The sequence below is a fragment of the Sceloporus undulatus genome, chromosome 1, assembly GCF_019175285.1.
Source record: "Sceloporus undulatus isolate JIND9_A2432 ecotype Alabama chromosome 1, SceUnd_v1.1, whole genome shotgun sequence".
NCBI classification, from domain to species: domain Eukaryota; kingdom Metazoa; phylum Chordata; class Lepidosauria; order Squamata; family Phrynosomatidae; genus Sceloporus; species Sceloporus undulatus.
In genome coordinates this window covers 327,114,688-327,134,619 of record NC_056522.1, presented here as the reverse complement: position 1 = coordinate 327,134,619, position 19,932 = coordinate 327,114,688, and the positions used below count along the sequence as shown (strand labels likewise).

Here is a 19,932-nt window from a genome sequence, read left to right as displayed (position 1 = left end):
TTTTGCTTTGCAAAATTGCTCGTGCTTCCTTATCATTCTATATTCAGTCATGAACTCAACTGCACAAGCCAAATGTTGCGATTTTATGACCCAATACATCAAAAGTATTCGTGAACAAGAATACAAGCCTTCCCATTGCAACCTCAGAGAGCAATTTCCATTTTTATGAATGAAAAAGATGCCTGCATACACATTTCTTTATTTAAAAGTGTAAAAATGAGGAAAGATGCAGAACAAAATGGAAGCATTTTGTTTTATATGTCGATATCTTGTAAGGGTTTGATAGTAAGAAATCCAGCTACCACAATTCCCAAGGCAGCAATTCTTTCCTTGCATTAAGTACATAAATGAGATTTAGAGCCACTGACCTAATCCTAGATGCCAAAATGTACCACAGCAACAGCTTTTGAGAGAACTTAATTTAAAATTATGGTGATAAAGGCAGTTTAGCTAGCAGAAAGCATACACAACAGGGAGTGCATACAGAGAAAGATAAAGGTAGGGAAACAAACACTAGTCTTACATAAATAACAGAGTGAAGAAAGGAGAAAGGTTTTTAGACTAATTACAAAAGCTTTAAAAACCACTCCCAAATAAACAATGATATCTTTTAAGAACTGATTGATAATCTTGTATGTATTTTAACATTTACAAGCCATTACTATGATAGTTTATTAGATTCTAACATGTGATTGCTTGGCAAGGATCCATTTCTCTTCTTGTGCTGATGGAAGAAGATGCCTGTCAGTGGATCTCAAGAGGGAGCAATTTCACAGTTTGAGGAAAAGGTGGTACAGTATATAAATGAACACATCATTACCAGTATCACCATCATCAACTTCAAATTAAAACAGTTAATTTTATTAAAACTGGAATAGTTTTCAATAGCTATGAGGGAAGGACAGTCACTCATTCCCCCCTGAACATCCCCATATACTCCTTCTATTCTGTTTGGCTCTTGAGAGATCAGCAAAAAGAAATGTTGCACACAATTATATGAAAAAAACCCGGATAAGGAAGGTGTGGCCAAGACATGCTCAGGAAGAAGAGTAACCTGTTATGCTAGACATGAAGGTACCAGCTGCCTTGAACTGGAATGGGGAACATGTTGTTGGACACCTACTCCTACCAAGTCTTCCCAGCACAGTCACAGAGAGAAGGGAGGTATAGAACAACAGCTGACTGGTTACACATTCCCCTGTTCCTGGCCTGGCTTATCTGAGAAAGTAAGAGCTTTCTGCTAGCTGAGAAGTGATTGGAAGTTACTACTTGTATAGACACATTTTGTTTATCAACAATTAGTCCTGCTCCTTGGAATACACCATATCACTTTCTTGAGAATATTTTCAACTTCTTTGCACTGCTTAAAAAGTCTGAAAATTCAGTGCTTTTTAAGAACTGATTTCTGTTACACTGAAGACTAAAAACAGTAGCTCTAATTTAAATATATCTGTTCTACATATTGTACTTCATTTTTAAAACTACCTCGGAGTAATGAAAAGACTTCTTTAGCTGATTCTTGTACACTATCTCCTTCAGATGGATGCAGGCGAGCAGTGATGCTTGTTATCCACTGGTAACCTTTCAGAGACTTTCCTGAGCATTCAAATGTCTTACCTGTATAAATTAGAGATTTTAAAGTATGAGGTTCTTTTTATTTATTTATTGAGAAAGATATTGATATCTGTCAGGTCTCCAAGTGACAAACAAATATAATCAGTTAAAACAGTTTAAAACAATACAGAAATTAAAATAAGAAAAAAATTAGACTAAAAACATTAATTCAACAAGTTAAACTTGGAGTAAATCAATTAGGCACAAAGGCTTCAATAAAAAGCAGTTTTACTTAGTACCAGAATGAAGCAAATGCTGAAGACAATGGGGTCTCTGTTTCATACTGTGAGGGTACCACAACGGAGGTCCTCTCCCATATCTTTCCATACTATATTGCTTCCACTGGTGGGAGATAAAGGAGGGCCCCTCCAGCAAATCATTTAAATGCCAACATCTTGAATTCAGAAGCATATTCATAGCCATGTAACAGCAGCAACACACACACACACACACACCAAAAAAGAAATCTAAGTGCCTGAACAGATTGGTGATAAATGCCCGCATTGGGGCAGAGTGGGGGGCATGGCAACTGCACACTGTGCACCTCAACTCTTCCCCCATGATGGCATGACACCATGTGCCTCACCGCATGGCAGGAGGTGTCACGGCGCTCCCTTGGTGCAGTGTGTACACGCGCTGCAGCAAAGGAGCACAGAAAAAGCCACGGCATCGGCAGCTTTGCCATCCTTTCCACGGCACAAAAAGGAGCTGCTTTTTGCAGTTCCTTTTTGCACCACAGAAAGGCCAGATCAGGGCCAGGACAAGCAGTTGCCATGGCCCCAATCTGGCAAGGAAAGGGGAGACGTCCCGCTGCCCCTTAGGGCCATCTGTATGGCCCCTAACTCATTAAAAATAGTCCTGCATTTCTGCTGTATTAGCTTTAATATTTTGGAAAAAAATCTCATTATTCAATGTATAAACACAAATGCATAAAATATTTAACAAAACTACTACTGTACTCAAAATACATTTTGTTCCTTACCAGGATTCTGGGCAGTGAAATTCTCAATAAATAGATTTTAGAGTTGGGCAATCAATGTGCGAAGATTCCCATCTAAACATACCAGTTTACTAATTTCATCCCCAAAGAACTACAGAAATAATATAATGGGCTGGTTTCAGAGTTCTACTATAAATTTACTCATCAGTCCTAAACAAAATTCCATGTAGGATGCTCCTGCTGTTGTAAACAAGAGCAGAGGCAATTTTCAAAGAACGTCAGCAAATTTTTCAGTGAATTGAGAGATGGGGGGTGGGGGGGGAAGACTGCCTCCTTCTCCAATCCTGCCAGTGAAAAAGACCATGGTCTCAAATACCTCCTGCTGAGTGCTTCCATCCACATAGAGCTTTTGCTGGATCCAAACCAACATTCTTTCAGAATTTTTGGAATTTTTAAAAACATACTGTTTTAGAGTTTGTATGGTAGACAGATATAGCTCAGTTAACAACATCAGTGTATAGTGGACCCTTGTTATACGCTGGGGTTTGGTTCCAAGATCCCCCATGGATTACAAAATCCATGGATGCTCAAGTACCATCAAATATAATGACATAGCAAAATGGTGACCCTTATAAAAAATAATAAATCAAGATTTAATATTTGAAATTTATACCCTTTTTGAACATGTTCAAATCATGGATGCTTGAATCTGTGTATAAGAAATCCGTGTATAAAAATGGCCAACTGTATTCCTGGGTTTTATTTCTTTTACAGAAACTTTGGTACAAGAGGTAGAAATAACATGAAAAGAATAGGAATCAGTACCTACACAATGGAAAAGATGAGCAGCACAGTAGGGGACAAAGCAGACAGGTAAGAAGGAATGGCCAGAAGCTGCTCCCAGCCTAATCACCCCAGGGCCGTGGCAAATATATGCTGCAGCCCTAAGGGCACCTCCTGACATGGTCCCAAAAGGAGTGGAAAAGATCCTCTCCTTCTGGAGCTCATTTTGGACTGCCTTAGGTGGCCCCGGAGTGGGCCTCAAAGGCTTTCAGGTGCTCCAGGGGTATGTCTCACATGCTGGAAGCCGCCCTTGTCTGCCCATCTGTTTGGGGCCTAGGTTTCATCAAATTTGTTATTCAAAACTAACACTATGCATATAAAAAAGGAAACAACATGCCCTATGACAGGGGTAGGCAACCTGCGGCCCATGGGCCGAATGCGGCCCGGTGAGGCCTTGGGACCGGCCCCAGCCCGGTCCTGCCGCCAATTGCCGCCAGGGCCTTTGGGGGGCAATTGTCTATAGAAGCCTCAGAAACATGCATTTATCTTAACATTTTTTAAAAATCAGCAATTTTTTTCACGTGTCCTCCATTTTTTATTTAAAAAGTGCCCTCCATTTGAAAATTTTGTCCTACATTTGTCCTGGTTTATTTATTTATTTAATTTTTTAAAAATTATTTAATTATTTATTTTTTGGCTTCGGCCCCCCAGTTGTCTGAGGGACAGCAACCCGGCCCCCGGCTCAAAAGGGTTGCCTACCCCTGCCCTATGAGGAAAGACTTAGGGAGCTGGGGATGTTTAGCCTGGAGAAGAGAAGGTTAAGAGGTGATATGATAGCCCTGTTTAAATATTTGAAGGGATGTCATATTGAGGAGGGAGCAAGCTTGTTTTCTGCTGCTCCAGAGATTAGGACCTGGAGCAATGGATGCAAGCTGCAGGAAAAGAGATTCCACCTCAACATTAGGAGGAATTTCCTGACAGTAAGGGCTGTTCGACAGTGGAACACACTTCCTAGGAGTGTAGTGGAGTCTCCTTCCTTAGAGGTCTTCAAACAGAGGTTGGATGGCCATCTGTCGGGGATGCTTTGATTGTGATTTCCTGCATGGCAGGGGGTTGGACTGGATGGCCCTTGGGTCTCTTCCAACTCTACAATTCTATGATTCTACGAACAGGTCAGGCAACTCATAAGCAAAAAAACCCCATTTTGAATAGTTGCATAAACAGCAACAACAGTAACAACAACTTCCATCTACACAGAAGAAAGAAGGAGGCTGAGCTCCTAGAAAAAAATCTTTGAGAAAAGGAGCTTATTTCTTAGAGGTCTTGGTAAATGAAATATGGCTGTACCTTTCCCTAAATGAGCTTAAATGTAGTTAGCAACTGGTTTTCCTTTGAAAAACAAGGGCTTACTATTCATTCTTCATGTGAAAGGAAAGCACTTCTTCTTCTGCAAGAGAGTGTCTGATTGCACCCTGCAGTTTCACTGACCAGGCATTCCTAAGGGTACTCTGATGTTGAGGAGTATTTTCTGAAGGAGCACAGAAGGCTATGATATGGGTGTTGTGTTCATACATAAGTGTAAGCAACAGTTTAGGACCCCATATTATGAGAGCTTCTAAATTACAGTATCAAGTTTCAAACAATCGTTAGAATATTGTATTGATTTGGTAACACTATGCGGCCTCTTAAACCTGACAGTTTAAGGGTTTACCCTTTCTTAATTCAGAGAGAGAGGCAGCAGGATAACACCATTGAATGCAATGAACAAAACAAAACAAAATCTCTCAAGGCTGCTAGGATCTAAGAGTTTATATACAAATGTCTGTGGCTGTAGTTCACAGCAAACAATGTTGTATATTGGATATGTAGGCAGAAAGACAGGGAAAATATTCAAGACAGGAATCTGAAATTATAAATTTAAAGGAAGTCATCTCTTGTTCTGAAGAGAGCAGCACTAGCAATAGAATATGATATATGTTATGTCAAATTATAATACGGGTTTTCTGTGGGTTTCTAGGATGCAGGCTGCTAATTTTTCCTTTAAGCAAAAGAAAGAAAAGAAAAGAAAAGAAAGGAAAAGAAAAGAAAAGAAAAGAAAGAATCTTTATTCCATTTCCCCAAGTATGGATATCACTCTTCTATCCAGGAACTAGAGAAACAAACAAGACTTCTCAGAATATCATGCCTTTCTGTGGTATGTAGCTCTAATTCATGCAGATAAATAAGAGCTGAAGCCCTATAGCTCATATTTAAAGAGGCACAGACACATCACTGGGGAGGAGATCAACACTGGAAAGCTATAATAGTTATTAGCACTAATGGGAATTATATTCATAAATCTTCCATCCATGCAAGAGAGCGTCATTACAGTCCAAGAGTGAGAGCCTTGAACTTACCTCTAAGCTAAGAAAAATGCTGACATCTCTAATAAAATTATGAAGGTAGAATGAAGGAAAACAAAGAAGTCAAAAGACTTCTGCTACATATCCAAACTAAGCTAAAAGTGACATTTTAAACACAACACTGTCATTTTGCTGGTGGGTTTTAGCTATTATTAAAAATGCAAAATCCTGAACAGGTGAAGCTAGGGCCTATGCAGTTATAGTGCTATTGGAGACTGAGTCTCTCTTATCTGAAAGGATTGGAACCAAAAGTGCCGTTTGATTTTGAAGTTTTTTGTAATTTGGAGTATTTACATATACATAATGAAGTATTTTGGAGTGGAATCCAAGTCTAGTTATGAAATTCATTTATATTTAATACACACCTTAAACAAATAGCCTGAAGATAATTTTATACCCAATATTTTAAATATTTTTCTGCATGAAACAAAGTTTGTGTACACTGAACCATTAGAAAGCAAAGATGTCACTATCTCAGCCACCCACTTGGACAATTTTGGATTTTGGAATTCTGGATAAGGGAGATCCAATCTGTATTCCACTTTAACTGTCAAGGTTTTATCCTATGGAATACTGGGACTGGAAGTTTAGGTAGAGCCATCTAGAATTCTCAGCCTGAGTGCTTTACTACCTCATCAAACTATGAAGTTCAGGATTCTAGAGGATAAAATAATGGCAGTTAAAAGTGGAATAACAATGCAGTAACTGTGCAGTGTGAATGGCACCCAGGTCTCAGCAGGGGTGTTGCAATCCTCCTGGCCTATTGGGCAAGGGGACTTCAACATCCATGTCAAGGTCGCTTAGTTTGAAGCAGCTCAGGACTTCATGTCTTCCATGATGACAATAGAGAGTGACCAGTCATTCTCCTTTTTACAGAACATGTCTTACATTTCAGCCTTCTGTCCAGGAGGAATTCCAAAATGTCCTCCATTCTGAGCATGACTAAGAAGCATGAATTTATATTTATATCAGTGTTTTTAGCTTTTATTTTGTAATGGCCTACATTTTTCTTTAATGTCCTACATTTTGTGGTGTCTTATCCTCCTTTTCAGTTATGACATCTGGTCATCCTGTGACAAAAGGTCTTTCAAAATAGTATCTGGTGCATGCATGTTGAAGGCCATACTCTAGACCCAGTTTTATGTACGGGGGAAGATGCTGGTTATCTGAATGTGGGGAAACTTTCTACAGTTCTGTTGTCATGGACAGATCGCTACCTGGTGGTATTTAGTTTCATTGAGACTCAGAGATGAGTGGCTCATTAAAATGGTCCACCTTAGGAGGTAAAGCATCCAGATAGAGTCCTAATGGCTCTTGGGGAAGTTTCTATTAACTTGCCAGGTGATAATATTGAGGCCCTTGCTGATGTTTGGAACAGCGCACATGATCCCTTCCAAGCATTTCTTCCCACGAGTGGAGCCAAATGATCTTCCTGATTTATTAGGAGCTGATAGTGATGAAGCAAGTGAGATGTGAGCACCATTAGCAGAAAACTCATAGCAGTCTGACCAAAGAAGGACTACAGCCCATTGGAAAGTCCATGCCATAGCAGTGGTAGAAGCAAACAAATCATATTTCCCTGCCACCATTGTGTCTTCACAGTGTTTTCTGGGAGCCCATTAGGGATGACTTGAGTATTTAGGGTCCTTTTACAAACTAACCCACACAAAGAGAATGAAGACCAATTGATAGCCCACTGTGAAGAATCAGCATGGTCGGACAAACTTACCTGGATGTACTCTAATACATCCAAGTAGATGTAACCTGGGCTCTTCTTTGTCTTGTGCTATTGGATATGTTTTAATCTGTGCAGCCTGAGGATGTAGACAGGATCTTTGGAGAAGTGAAAGCCACCATCTGAAACTGAATCCTTGCTCTTCCTAAATTATAAAAGCAGCCAGAAGAGGACTAGCTCAGTGGTAAGAGGAGTAGTTAATGCATCAGAAAGAGAGAGAGAGAGATTTCCTTCTTGTCTAACAGAGGCTGTGGTAAGGCAATGTGAACAAATTGTCCCTGAACCGTACAAAAGAGGGGAATTATTAGTCAGTATCCAATATCCTTTTTCTAGGCAAGGTTCTAAAGATAGTGGTAGCCTCTCAGCTCCAGGTTTCTGGAATAATCAGATTATCCAGATCCATTTCAATCAGACATCAGCAGGGATGGAAAGTGATTTGGTTGCCATGGCAAATGACCTATGCTAGAAACCTGACAAGGGGAGTGTGTTCACGTTGGTTCTGCTGGACATCTCTGTGATTTTCATGGTACTTTTCATAGCCACTTTTCTCGGATGGCACTTGTGGGGTTCCTGTTCTACAGTGGTTCTGGTGCTTTCTGGAAGGCTGAACTCAGGTTGGTATTGGGGGATTCCTCTTCAACCTTCTGAGCACTGGTTTATGGGGTCCCCAGGGCTCAGCTCTGTCTCCGACATACTTCAGTGTGCACATGGAACTACTGGAAGAGGTTACCTGAATTTGGAAAAGAAAGATGGAGTTCAGTGGCATCAGCCTGTTGATGACATTACATCTGGAAAATCCTTACTGTCAGGAAGTCCCTCCTAATGTTGAGGTGGAATCTCTTTTCTGGTAGCTTGCATCCATTGTTCCAGGTCCTGTTCTCTGGAGCAGCAGAAAAAAGCTTGCTCCCTTCTCAACATGACATCCACATTTAAACAGAGGCTGGATGGCCATATGTCGGGGATGCTTTGATTGAGAGTCCCTGCATGGCAGGGTGTTGGACTGGATGGCCCTTGTGGTCTCTTCCAACTCTACAATTCGATGATGTACTGTCAGTAATATCCTGGATGAGGGCTACACTTAACCCAGACAAGACAGAAATTTTACTGGTCATTAGAAAGGAAGATCAGGGGGAAAGGCATTCAAGCAATAGGCTATACTTCCCCTGACATCTCAAGATTGTAGCATGACATCTGTGACCATTATCAAAAGCCTGTCTGGTTGCCTTCTCAGTGACTGCTCCTAGGCTGTGGAATTTACAAAAGGGTAAATTGCTTTCTCTCTGCTGCCCTGCTACAAAGAGGTAAAGACCTTTTTATTTAAATGATCATTTGGTAATTAACTGGCTGCACAGAATGATCTTTTAATGAGTGTGTGTCTGTGGTATACTTTCATTATTTTTGTTATCTTTTAAACTGATTTTATACTGTTTATACTGCTTATAGTGTTATTTTAATATTAATAAAATAAAATAAGTTATTCACTGTGAGCTGCCTTGGATCCTATATGGGGAAAAGGGCATGGTACAAATTACATAAATTGGAGGTAACTCCATAAATCAATATTTTTGAAAATTACAATGTTTCTCCTATTCGCGTATGCTTAAACACTATGCTAAATCCAAAGTGAATGCTACTTAAAGAAAATCCAATGAAATTAATTACATTCATGTTAACTGTGACAAATAAATAGGGGATGCAAATAATACTTGTATTTTTTTTTTTCATTTTTATGCGTGAGATACTCTGTTGAAAAAAGTGGTTGACAGCAGTGAGAATTTTTGTATTTTGGGATTTTTTCAAAAATTACATTTCTGCAGAAAACAGCATTTTTACAGGAAAAAAAACCCCTTTTTTGAAAAAAAAAAACCCCACATTATTGTTAATACACTATTTTCTGCATTAAACTTTTAAAAAACACACACACATGAGTTTTCAAGAAGCTCCAAACTCCTCTTCCCAGCCCCATGGCAAAAACCCTCTTGTAGACTTGCTAAGTGGGAAGAAAGTTTTTGAAATTAAACAAAATTTCAGGCACCTACTGACACGTCTCATTCTAGCTAGGGTTAACACTAGATTTATCCCTGAGTTAGTGTAACTGAAAAACAGTATATACAGTGCGCCCTTTAGATATGTGGGGTTCTGTTCCGCTCACTCTCTCTGTGCACAGATAGGAAAAAATGTGGATGATTATTAAATTATTAAAATTATTAAATGGCAGTAATGTAAATGTGGACACTCTGAAATGTGCAAGTTCATGTTGCCACCATATAATAACATGGGACATAATAATCCAGGGTCGCTCGAAATTGCAGATTATAATATAGGTGCTAAGTGCTTTTAACCACTAATAGAAGTAAAGACTCACTGGACTTCTGAAAAGTAGGCCCAGAAGAGTACCAGGTGATGCAAAGATTTTCATTTTGCTCCTCCAATGAAGGCCAGACATTATCTTCAAACTCTTCTATCTCACAGGAACAGCTCCCAGTCAGGGATTTGCCAGAAAATGTCACCTGAGTAAGGGGGAAAGTTCAGAATGGGTTACCTCCAATTTTTAACTTTGACAATTAATTCATCATGTACTAAAAAGACACAGTACACAGTATTTAGTGTTAAGGCAAGGTGCTATTACTTGTTACTGAGAATGTGCTTCCATACAAGAGTTACTAGCACTTAAGTCTCTGGAAAATCAATTGGACTTTCACACATAAAACCAGCTTGCCACCCTAGTGAACAGCACAACGTAATGATCTAATTTACTTAGCACAATTAACAGAGAATCTTTATATAGATGAAGCAATGCAGATCAACAGCACACGTGGGGGCATTCATCATGTTCATGTAACAGGAGCGATAAAGTGTTTTAAGTGCAACTTTAACTTTTGACAATACAAGTCTATTTCATTTACAGCTAAAGTTTTAAAAAAGTATACTTTGAAGTGAGCAAAACAAAAACCTGCCACTGTCTGCTGCCCTCTTCTGGCGTGGACTGGGCATTCTTCTCTCCATCTTTCCTTCTGGTTAGTGTTTCATTATATTCTGACTATATATTTATTCCCAAAGATACAACATACACTTCCTGTACACTTTCTGTGCACTTTAACTCATGTCTAATCAAATGTGAGCCCTAGAGCACTAAATGGGACAAAGTATGTGTACACTGGACTGTAGACTTAATACCAAAATCCATAGCATAGATAGGCAAAGGTAGATTGTGGTTGAAAGTTCACTGGCCAATTCACGCTTGCAACGCGTGGGTATTTCTTGATATTAATTTCTTCTTAACCAAAAGGCACACATTCTTAAGACAGACAAGACATCCAGTGTAAACTGACAAATATTATCTAGGTATGTACAACCCTGACTTGTGCTCTTAACAAGCCAGGATTCCAAACCAAGGATTATAGATGGTATATAAATCCTCACTCGTTCACCTTTCCCATAGGACATATGTCATCATGGTGGCCCCCATGTGGATGGGGGAAAGCCATTTGGATGCTGCACTGTGCATATATCATGGCACCCCCCGTGTGGGTGGGGGTGAGCCATGATGGTGCCCACGGTGCGTGATAGGGTTCAGGAGCATGCGGATGCTCTGCTCTCCTGAGCCCTAAAATCGTCCCCAGGCCTAAGCTGAGGGTGCCAGTAGAAACACTGTTAACCCCCCCCCCCCCCGAAGTGATACCTGTTTATCAATGCTTTCGAACTGCTAGGCTCGTAAAAGCTGGGACTAGTGACGAGGGCTCACTCTGTCATGTGGCACTTGGGTCTCAAACTGCCAATCTGCCAACCTTGTGATCATCAGAGTCAGTGTCTTATCAACTAAACCATTGTGTCCCCACTGACAGATTACTACTGCTTATTTACATATTGGCTTACTCTTAATTGTGATTAAGGGGCTATGCTACAGCCACCTCCATGATCCCCATGGAACTATACGTTGCAGCCCCGATCTGCAACCACACTCTGCAGGCCTGATCTGGCCTTGCAGGCTGCAAAAAGAAGCGGCCAAAGGAGCATCATAAAGCCACAGCTATTGCGCCCTTTGCAGGGTGGCTCCTTTTTGAGCCCTGCAAAGGGTGAAATAGCTGTGGCTGTATGATGCTCCTTTGGTGCTGTGTCATGTGGATGCAGCGCCAGAGGAGCACTGTGACACCACACCATGTGGTGCAGCGCATAGCATCACACCGACTTGGGGGTGGAGCTGGGATGTGCATCATAAGTAACAAGAAGCAACCAAATTTTGGGTCACATAGTTCTAATCTGAATTCTTCCCCATTTTTGGATTGTCACTCATCCACTGCTCAACAGTGCAGCCATATTTCTTAAGAACAATTGGGGAAAGGGATTTGTTACAGAGTGGGGAGAGGGCTGAAAGAGGGAGCTTTTATTCCTGAAGCTGGTTCTAATTTCTTAACTGTAATTCAGAGGCAGTCAACAATTATTTGGGAGAGGAAGCTGCAAATAGGTAAAAAAAAAAGTTCACTCATAAAGAGACTTGAGGGCAGGATGAGTTTTTCTCATTCCGAATTGACTCTGTGGTGTTGCCAAATACTTGCAATGAACTACATGGCTTTTTGCATTGTGTTGTCATCACATCAGCTATGGAATCTTCAATTGGCTTGGATAATGCAGTTGGGAATAAGCATTCTAAATAAACAAACAATAAAAATGCACCCAGAGATGCCAATTAGGTTCTGAATAGATAATTGCCAGCAGCAAATGATATGGGCAAGAGCCATCAGTTTGTAAGCAACTATTAGCTGTAACAGGAAAAAATTACTGATTAGTAAAATGTCTGTTGTATTTTTCAATAATAACTCATAGATTCTTTGAATTTTCATTATTTCTACCTGTGACATGAATTTTGAGTACTTCTGTTTGTTCTGCATCAATTCTACTATGTGGGATGTACTTTATGAGCAGTCACTACCCACTTTTCATGACACCTACAATGAACATATTTTGATACAAGTAAGTCAACCCTCAAGCATATCTAAATTAGCCTTATGGATCTAAGTTGCTTTACACATTTAGAAACTAATGCTAAAAGACAGTTACCAGTCTTCCATATTATAGTCCAGATCTCTAGACCCTGGAACATCTAAAAGAACAGCTCCTAATCTGTACTAATTCCTTATTACATGGTCTTATTATTAGTAGGGCTGCAGAAGTTCTGTAGTACTGTGACAAAAATCTTAAATAAGATAAAATGGATGGATTTGGCCTTGTGACCATAACATATGAGGCAAATCTCCATTTTTCCTTCATAAAAATTAAACACTAAATTACTCTGGCAACACAGAAATCTATCACTGCCACCACAACTGATGCTGGCAATCCCTAGAACAACATTAGAATTGGGACTCTTCATCAATTTAGCTGTGCCTCTGCTTACATAGGCAGACATGCCTGTCTATTAATGGTTTTTAGACCAAGAGTGAAATCAATGTATCTTCTCCCTTGACAGACTTAACATGCAAACCAAGTCATGTCCACAACACTCATTGCTAGTTTACTTTTAAAGAATAAAATCTGAGTTTTACTCTGCACACAACTGAAAAGGATGTCCTGGCAATATTAAACAGGTTCTGAGAAATGAATCAATGATGCAGAGCTCTCTCACACACAGGCATATTTTCATTCCTGCTTAATATGTAGTCTGATGTGGTTCCATGTATGTTCAGGATTGGGCCCCTGTAAACTCCTTAGAATAAAGAACCTGATTTTGCTACATGCCTCAAGTTTCATGTACACCTTAAAAAGAACAACCATAATTAGCAGCCTCGGTGTCTAACTTGTCAGAGATCTTCATTTTCTCCGCAGAGGAGGCTTGTTGTTACAAAAATCTAAAACTGACAGTATTTCTCCCACTGAGCAGTTCTCAGAATAGAACAGATCATAAAACTCTGAAGTTCGAAGGAAAAGACTCTGATAATCTCTTTGCTTCTTGTTTTCTGCCTTGATCACTTCTCCTGTTAAAACAACATTTTGAGTGGAGACCACATGCAGCTTCTTGCACTGTGAACAAACACACAAGATAGGTATTACTGGGGTGGGAAACTGACTTGCCATATCAAGTAATGAACAGGTAAAATAATCTTTTCTCTTTCATGGAAGGAAAAAAAAAGAAATGTGTTTGGGGAGACTATATGCTGCATAAAATGGGATTAAATTCTTAAAGGAGAAAATAGTGGATACATATTTTACTTTTTCCTAAAGAAAAGGTATAGAGAGATACACCATTCTAAAAATAAAAAGAGAATTTGAGCACTGGTTAATCAGATTTTAAACTGACACAGATGTATATACTATGATCTACAAAATTTCACCAGTAATAAATTGTCTTTGCAGCTGGTAACAAAAATACAGCAACACTTCAGGGATGTGATCTAGGTTAAGAACAATCTTCCTCCTTAAGTTCTGCCCATCATCTCTCACTGATAGTTCATGAATACAAGCAAAAGAAAGTTTATGGTTGAGGTATTTTTTAAAAAAAACTACCTTGTACAAATAAGATGCAAATCTGCTTTTCAAAGTTTTTGAACTACTTTGATCCTATGGAGATTAAGAGACAATTTTGTGCTTTAAGTAGCTGGATAGAAATGATTTAAGAGATAACACAAATCTTAAATGTAGGGATGCTGTTCTCTTATTTCACAGGACTTTGTATTATTTTCCAAGCACATTTTCTCATTTTGTCAGCATTTTAAAATCATATTTGATTCATTTGGAAGATCTGTGTTTTTTTAATAGGATAATAAAATGTTTCATAAAATAGTTACATGATTAATACAACAAAATCCAAAATCCTCAAAAGAGGGATACCTTTATTGGCCAAACTTAAATGCAAAAATACATCATGCAAGCTTGCAAAGCTTCACTGGATTCTACATGAGGCAAAGACATTAAAAATCATGGTGAAGAATAAACATGACAATGATCCAAAAAACATGGGTCAAAAGAAGGGCTGCTCTGGAGTCATGGTGTTTACATGACACACACCTCCAAACACAGCCCAAAGTCGCTGTAAAACCAATTCCTGGCTGCTCCGTCTGGGGACCGCAGGTGGCAGCCCACTTTGGACATCTCCATAGGGTGTTTGGTTATTGTTTGCCTTCAAGTCATTTCAGACTTATGGCAACTCTAAGGTGACCTTATCACAGGGCTTTTCTGATGGTGAGAGTATGTGACTCACCCAGGGTTTGTTTTAAATGTTTTTAACTGTTTTAAACTAGTGTTTTAATTTGATTATTTTAAAATGGTTCTTAAACTGTTGCAATTTATATAATTTTAACTACACTTTGTTTTAATTTTTACTATAAACTGCCTTGGGTTCTACCTTGGGAGAAAGGCAGGGCATAAATAAAATAAAATAAATGCATGACATGACCATAACACTTTTCCAATCCCATTAATTTCAATGGGAGAGTTGATTGGCGTGTGTATGAGTTTGTGTGAAATAAAACTTCACCCTGTGGTGCTATATTTTTACATTGACACTAGTCTGAAATAGAATCTTATAGCACTTCTACCAGGTAATCAGGCTTCCATTTTGATGACCCTCTGGGGGGAAAGGGTTCTGTAGGTTTAAGGTACTTTTTATCCCAATCAAGACAATTCCCACAACTGCTTTTATTCTTTATGTTCATGCTGCTTTTCTTGTCTTATCACCTGGTCTTTGAATATGTTATATGTGGATCATTCTGATATAAACAAACTTTCAATTTATGATTAACTAACTAAATAAATAAAATTTTTATTTCTATCCCGCTTTTTGCCAAGCAATCAAAGTGGCGTACAGAAAGTTAAAATACAACTATATATACACAGTACCCCCCTCTTAAAACAAGATTAAACAGTATAAGATTAAAAACCAACTAATCCAAATAAACAAAGAAACAAAAAATCATCATGGGCAGAGTCACTAGATGGGAAATCTTGTCCGTGGCTGAGTACTTTATTCCAGGAAGGCCTGCCGGAAGAAATCCGTCTTAATGGCTTTTTTAAAGCTCTCTAGATTGTTAATGTGACGGATCTCGTCCGACAGGCCATTCCATAAATTGGGAGTGGTTGCAGAAAATGTCCTCTGGGAGGTCGCCGTTTTTCAAAGTTATCTTACTAACCTTATTGGGGGGGGGGCACACCATATGTTGTCTAAAAGTGACATAAACTATGCACTGAGGAAGCCTGTGGATCATAATCATTCTTATAAGTATTATGTCATTGCTACTTTCACACTTTTTATTGTTATCATTTCTGTAAACCTTAATTACATATAGAAAAAAGCTGGGATTGCTCAAGGAATGCAGCTATAGGATTCTTCTTGTCAAGTTCTGATTTTCAGAGTAAGTTGGAGGTAAAATTCATGTGAATTTATTTGGTATATGTAAATAGAACCATATAATGTACTAAAATAGCATACAAGTCACATGATTTGCATTGTCACACAAAATCTGGGTAAAAATGATTCCTTAAAAGAGAGAGGATTCTAGTTTTGTCAATAAATGCAAGGTTAACTCTACCATTGGGCTGAATGAAACAATCACCACTTGCTCATATGGGGTTGTGTGTGTGTGTGCATGCGCATGCGTGTATGTGTTCATTTAGATGGTTTCTCTTGACATTTTTCTTGAGTAGATGTAAACAATTACAACAGGCTGGATACCATAATGCTTTGGGAGCTGAATTAGGATTCCACATTAACTAAAGCAGATACCTGTGGATCAGAAATTTTGGAGAATAGTTTCATGGAGATAGACAGGGAAGGAAATATTTTCATTTGATAGCAGAAATAAAAAATATTGGAAGAATGAAACAAAATGGAATAAAAAGAGTGCCTGATTATCAATGGTTTGATTGGTACAATTGACTCAGGACTTGCACTAGCTAGGAATCCAGTGTTTAAGAATACAGGTGTTATTTCTTTCCTGGTAACTTGATGAATTACCTCATTTTTCCTTTAACCATCACTGTTGTGTGTGTTATTTCAGTAACTGAGGCCTAAAGTAGACAGGCCAAATAAAGCACCTTCCGGGCAGTTTGGGGGCATGGCATTCAAACTATGTACACCCCTGAAGCAGCTGGAAGCCACTCTGAGACCAGCTAACATAGCCTGAAGCTGGCCCAAAAAGAAGCAGCAAAAAGTCGCTCTTGTCAGTGGGCCATTTGGAAACTGCAGCAGTAGCTGGCTTTGGGACTGCGGTGTCCAGTCACTATGCTCCTGGAGCAATCATAGCCGGAATGGCCACAGATTGCTCCATTTGACCTGTGTGCTTTGACCCGAGTTACAAATACATGGGGATGAGGCTGTCAGTTCCACTGAAGTTGCAGGATTTCTCACACAAATTTCAGTGTTATTATCTATTGTATATCACATTTTATCATTTGCTTGTTTTACATGTTTCCACTCCTATAACAGTTCATATACAGTACATGCACACAGAGGTCGCTAACATGCCTGTCTTTCCTTCCAGTCATGAAGCAGGGCACTAGACTGCAAGGCCCCCAACTGCACTGGAAGTTTAGTGATGGCCAAGTTATAACACAGATCTAACCTACAGTTTTCCAGTTGTATGTCACATCATCACATTGAGCCTTTGGGGTGAGTGAGAAATGGCTATATAAAACTACTGGGGAAGTCAGGAAAAAAGTTGGATATTTCACATTCTATTAAGTCCATATCAGATTCTTAGATGAGAAGTAAAATATTGATGAAACTAGACTTCATACAATAATGGCTCTGCTTTTCCATTATGGAGAACACAAGGCCTCTGTGGACAGCCATGAATTTTAGATAATAAATGTTGTTATTAAGAGTATATTGTATACCTAGAAAACAAAGTTTGCTTGACATATCCATGGCTTTAAAAAGTTTTTTTATATATATGTATAAAATATGTAGGCAAAATAGTGCTCTTATTTTTAAAAAATGAAAACAGGATACCAGAAGCTTTTCAATTATTATGCAAAAATGCATCTTGAAGTTGTGCAGTAATGTATTAAACCAGAACAGTGAATAAAATGTTATTCTCCCTGAGGCACAAGGGCTCATTGTGCTGCCAGAAACAATCTAAAACAAATTTCCAGTGAGCCTTTGTAGTTAAACATGAAGAGATTTATCTAAAGAAAATGCAGTAGAGAACAGTGGAAGAGAGCAGGAGCACATTATTATACTAAGGAATGCTAGCCAAAACTGTGGAATGATTATAAAATATTCAATTGAGAGAATGTTAAATTAACACCTGTGAAACATAACTAAGGAGAATGGCATGTTTGAACACTGAACTCAACATGCAGTGCATTCAACAAATATCATTCTTGTTCAATCTGGTCATCTCAAACAGAGTTTCTACTACAATTATCATGAATTGTAAGAACTGAAATGACCTGTTGTTTCTGTGCACCTTGGTTCACTCTTTTATATACTTAGTGTACATCTTGTTTGCATTACTCCATTTGTATTTTTCCAACAGCATTGATAAATCATTACCATGTAACAGGCTGGATAGGTCTCTGGTAAATTATTCACAGAATCATAGGGCTACTTACCTCCTATCATGAGTAACAACCACTGAGGCAATATGTTCTATCTGGATTAATGGTCAGACAAAATTTACCATCATTGTAATCCAGAGTAAGAGGAGGAGGAGCATCATTTCAACTTTCTGAAGGACAATGACTGGAGTTAATAAAACTGAATTTGGATCACAGTTCTAAACTGTTACAGAAATGGAACCTATCTCCTTAGGTAGAAACAGAAAATGACATTCCTGCCATAAGCTTTAGAAGGAAGCCTCAACACCAAATAATTCAGGATAGTAATAATGAAAAAATGGATTGTAAAGTATTCCAAACTAAATGAGCCATAAAGTGGCAAATACATTTGACTGCATATTGGAACTGTAAACTGGTACACACTGGGCCAAAACAACCCAAAGTTCATATATACACTGATGGTGTTTCATCTGATTGTGACTGAACATGAAAGGGATTTAAGGTTCTTTAAGACAGCTCAGCCAAAGTGTAGAAGAAGCATGCAGCAGCTGTAAAAAGTTGAAAAGAGACCGTTACCAAATGGATCAAAATAATGTTGCCATTATCATAATCTTATACATTTACAAAAGTGCCTGGGTGAATGTGTGCATATGTCTGACTTGGAAGTGTCAGACTTGTACCTGATATTAGACAAAGCTATACATTCACCATTTTTTCTTTGTAGTCTTACACACAGCTTCTCTCACAAGTAGCCATGAAAATCCAAAAACAAGCCATGAAAGTTGGTGGCTATTTCTTTTTGTAGCAAATTCCATAGTAATTGACAGGAGAAGCACTTAATGGGTGGTGGATCAGGATGACTGATAGGTGATGAGCATCAATGCAGAATTAATAGTTAGAAACAAAGGCAGAAAGAACACAGAAGTTGATAGGTGAATGAGAAAGAAACATTAATAAAGTCTAGTGGTTGAGTTAAATTATTATTTGTAATTTTATATACAATAATTAAGAATATTGACAAACTGGAATGTGTCCAGAAGATAGCAACAATGAGAGTACCAAACTCTATGAGTTAAGGGAGGTTGGTATGTTTTGTAAGTGCATAGGGGACCTGATTCAAGTTCACCATTTTAACTTTGTCTCTGACTCAGTCTGGACTAATCCAGACCAAACCCAATCTCAAATCAAGATTATAACCATCTTCATATATCTGGTGATGGAGCAAGCTGGTTTTCTGTTGTTCCACGGAGTAGAATTTGATCCATGGATACAAATTACAAAAAAAAGAGATATTGTCTACGTACTAGAAAGTTCTATTTAAAGACAAAGCTGTGTTATTCTACTTCACCCTAAAAAATATTTAAAGGAATTGAGCAGCATCTCTGAAATTAAAGGGAAGGGGACCTAGTATGAACTTTTGTGGACTACAGTCCACCATGTCAGATGCAAAAGGTTTTCCAACAGAAAATGGACTACCTCAGAACAGTAGCATCATTGGGGTGTGTGGGCTGCACTGAGTGACACCCTAGAAAGGGGGTGACACCCCAAAAGAGGGGGGGGGTTACACCTGATCAGGTCCTGGCACTTTCCAGGCCCATGTGGCTTTTCCCCTGCCCTCTCTGGGGACACCTGGCTCCTCCCGTCCCCTCTGGGGCCAAGCAACTGCTCCCTGGGGCAACATGTGTGCATCTCTGGCCACACACACATGCTCCCACCCCCAGAAGTCCTGCACCCCATGTGAGACCACCGGGTGACACCAACCCTAGGGTCGCCACTGCCTCAGAAGGTGATGGACTCTTACTTTCTTTAAGCTTTCTAAATAGACTCCATCAAGGCATATTTTAGCTGCGTTTTCTTGCACCAGCTGGGGATTGAAATACTGTAGATGACCCCTGGGATTCCTTCCAATTATTTAGATTGTTTTTTTCCTAGCTGTTATTTTCCATCAAAATATAACATATCCA

General features: G+C 39.0%; 1 protein-coding gene across 8 annotated transcripts in view; it reads right to left on the bottom strand.

Annotated features, from left to right (window-relative positions):
• Positions 1 to 19,932, bottom strand: part of DPH6 (diphthamine biosynthesis 6) — a 348,315-nt gene that overhangs the window by 197,151 nt on the left and 131,232 nt on the right. For all 8 annotated transcript variants that reach the window (XR_006101224.1, XR_006101228.1, XM_042444449.1 and 5 more), the window contains 2 exons: positions 9,840 to 9,984; positions 1,486 to 1,617 (listed from right to left, as the gene is read on the bottom strand). Coding sequence is in view for 6 of the 8 variants with exons in the window: in XM_042444449.1 (XP_042300383.1) it covers positions 1,486 to 1,617; positions 9,840 to 9,984 (277 nt within the window). In the remaining 2 variants the exon portion in view is untranslated. The remainder of the gene's footprint in view (positions 1 to 1,485; positions 1,618 to 9,839; positions 9,985 to 19,932) is intronic.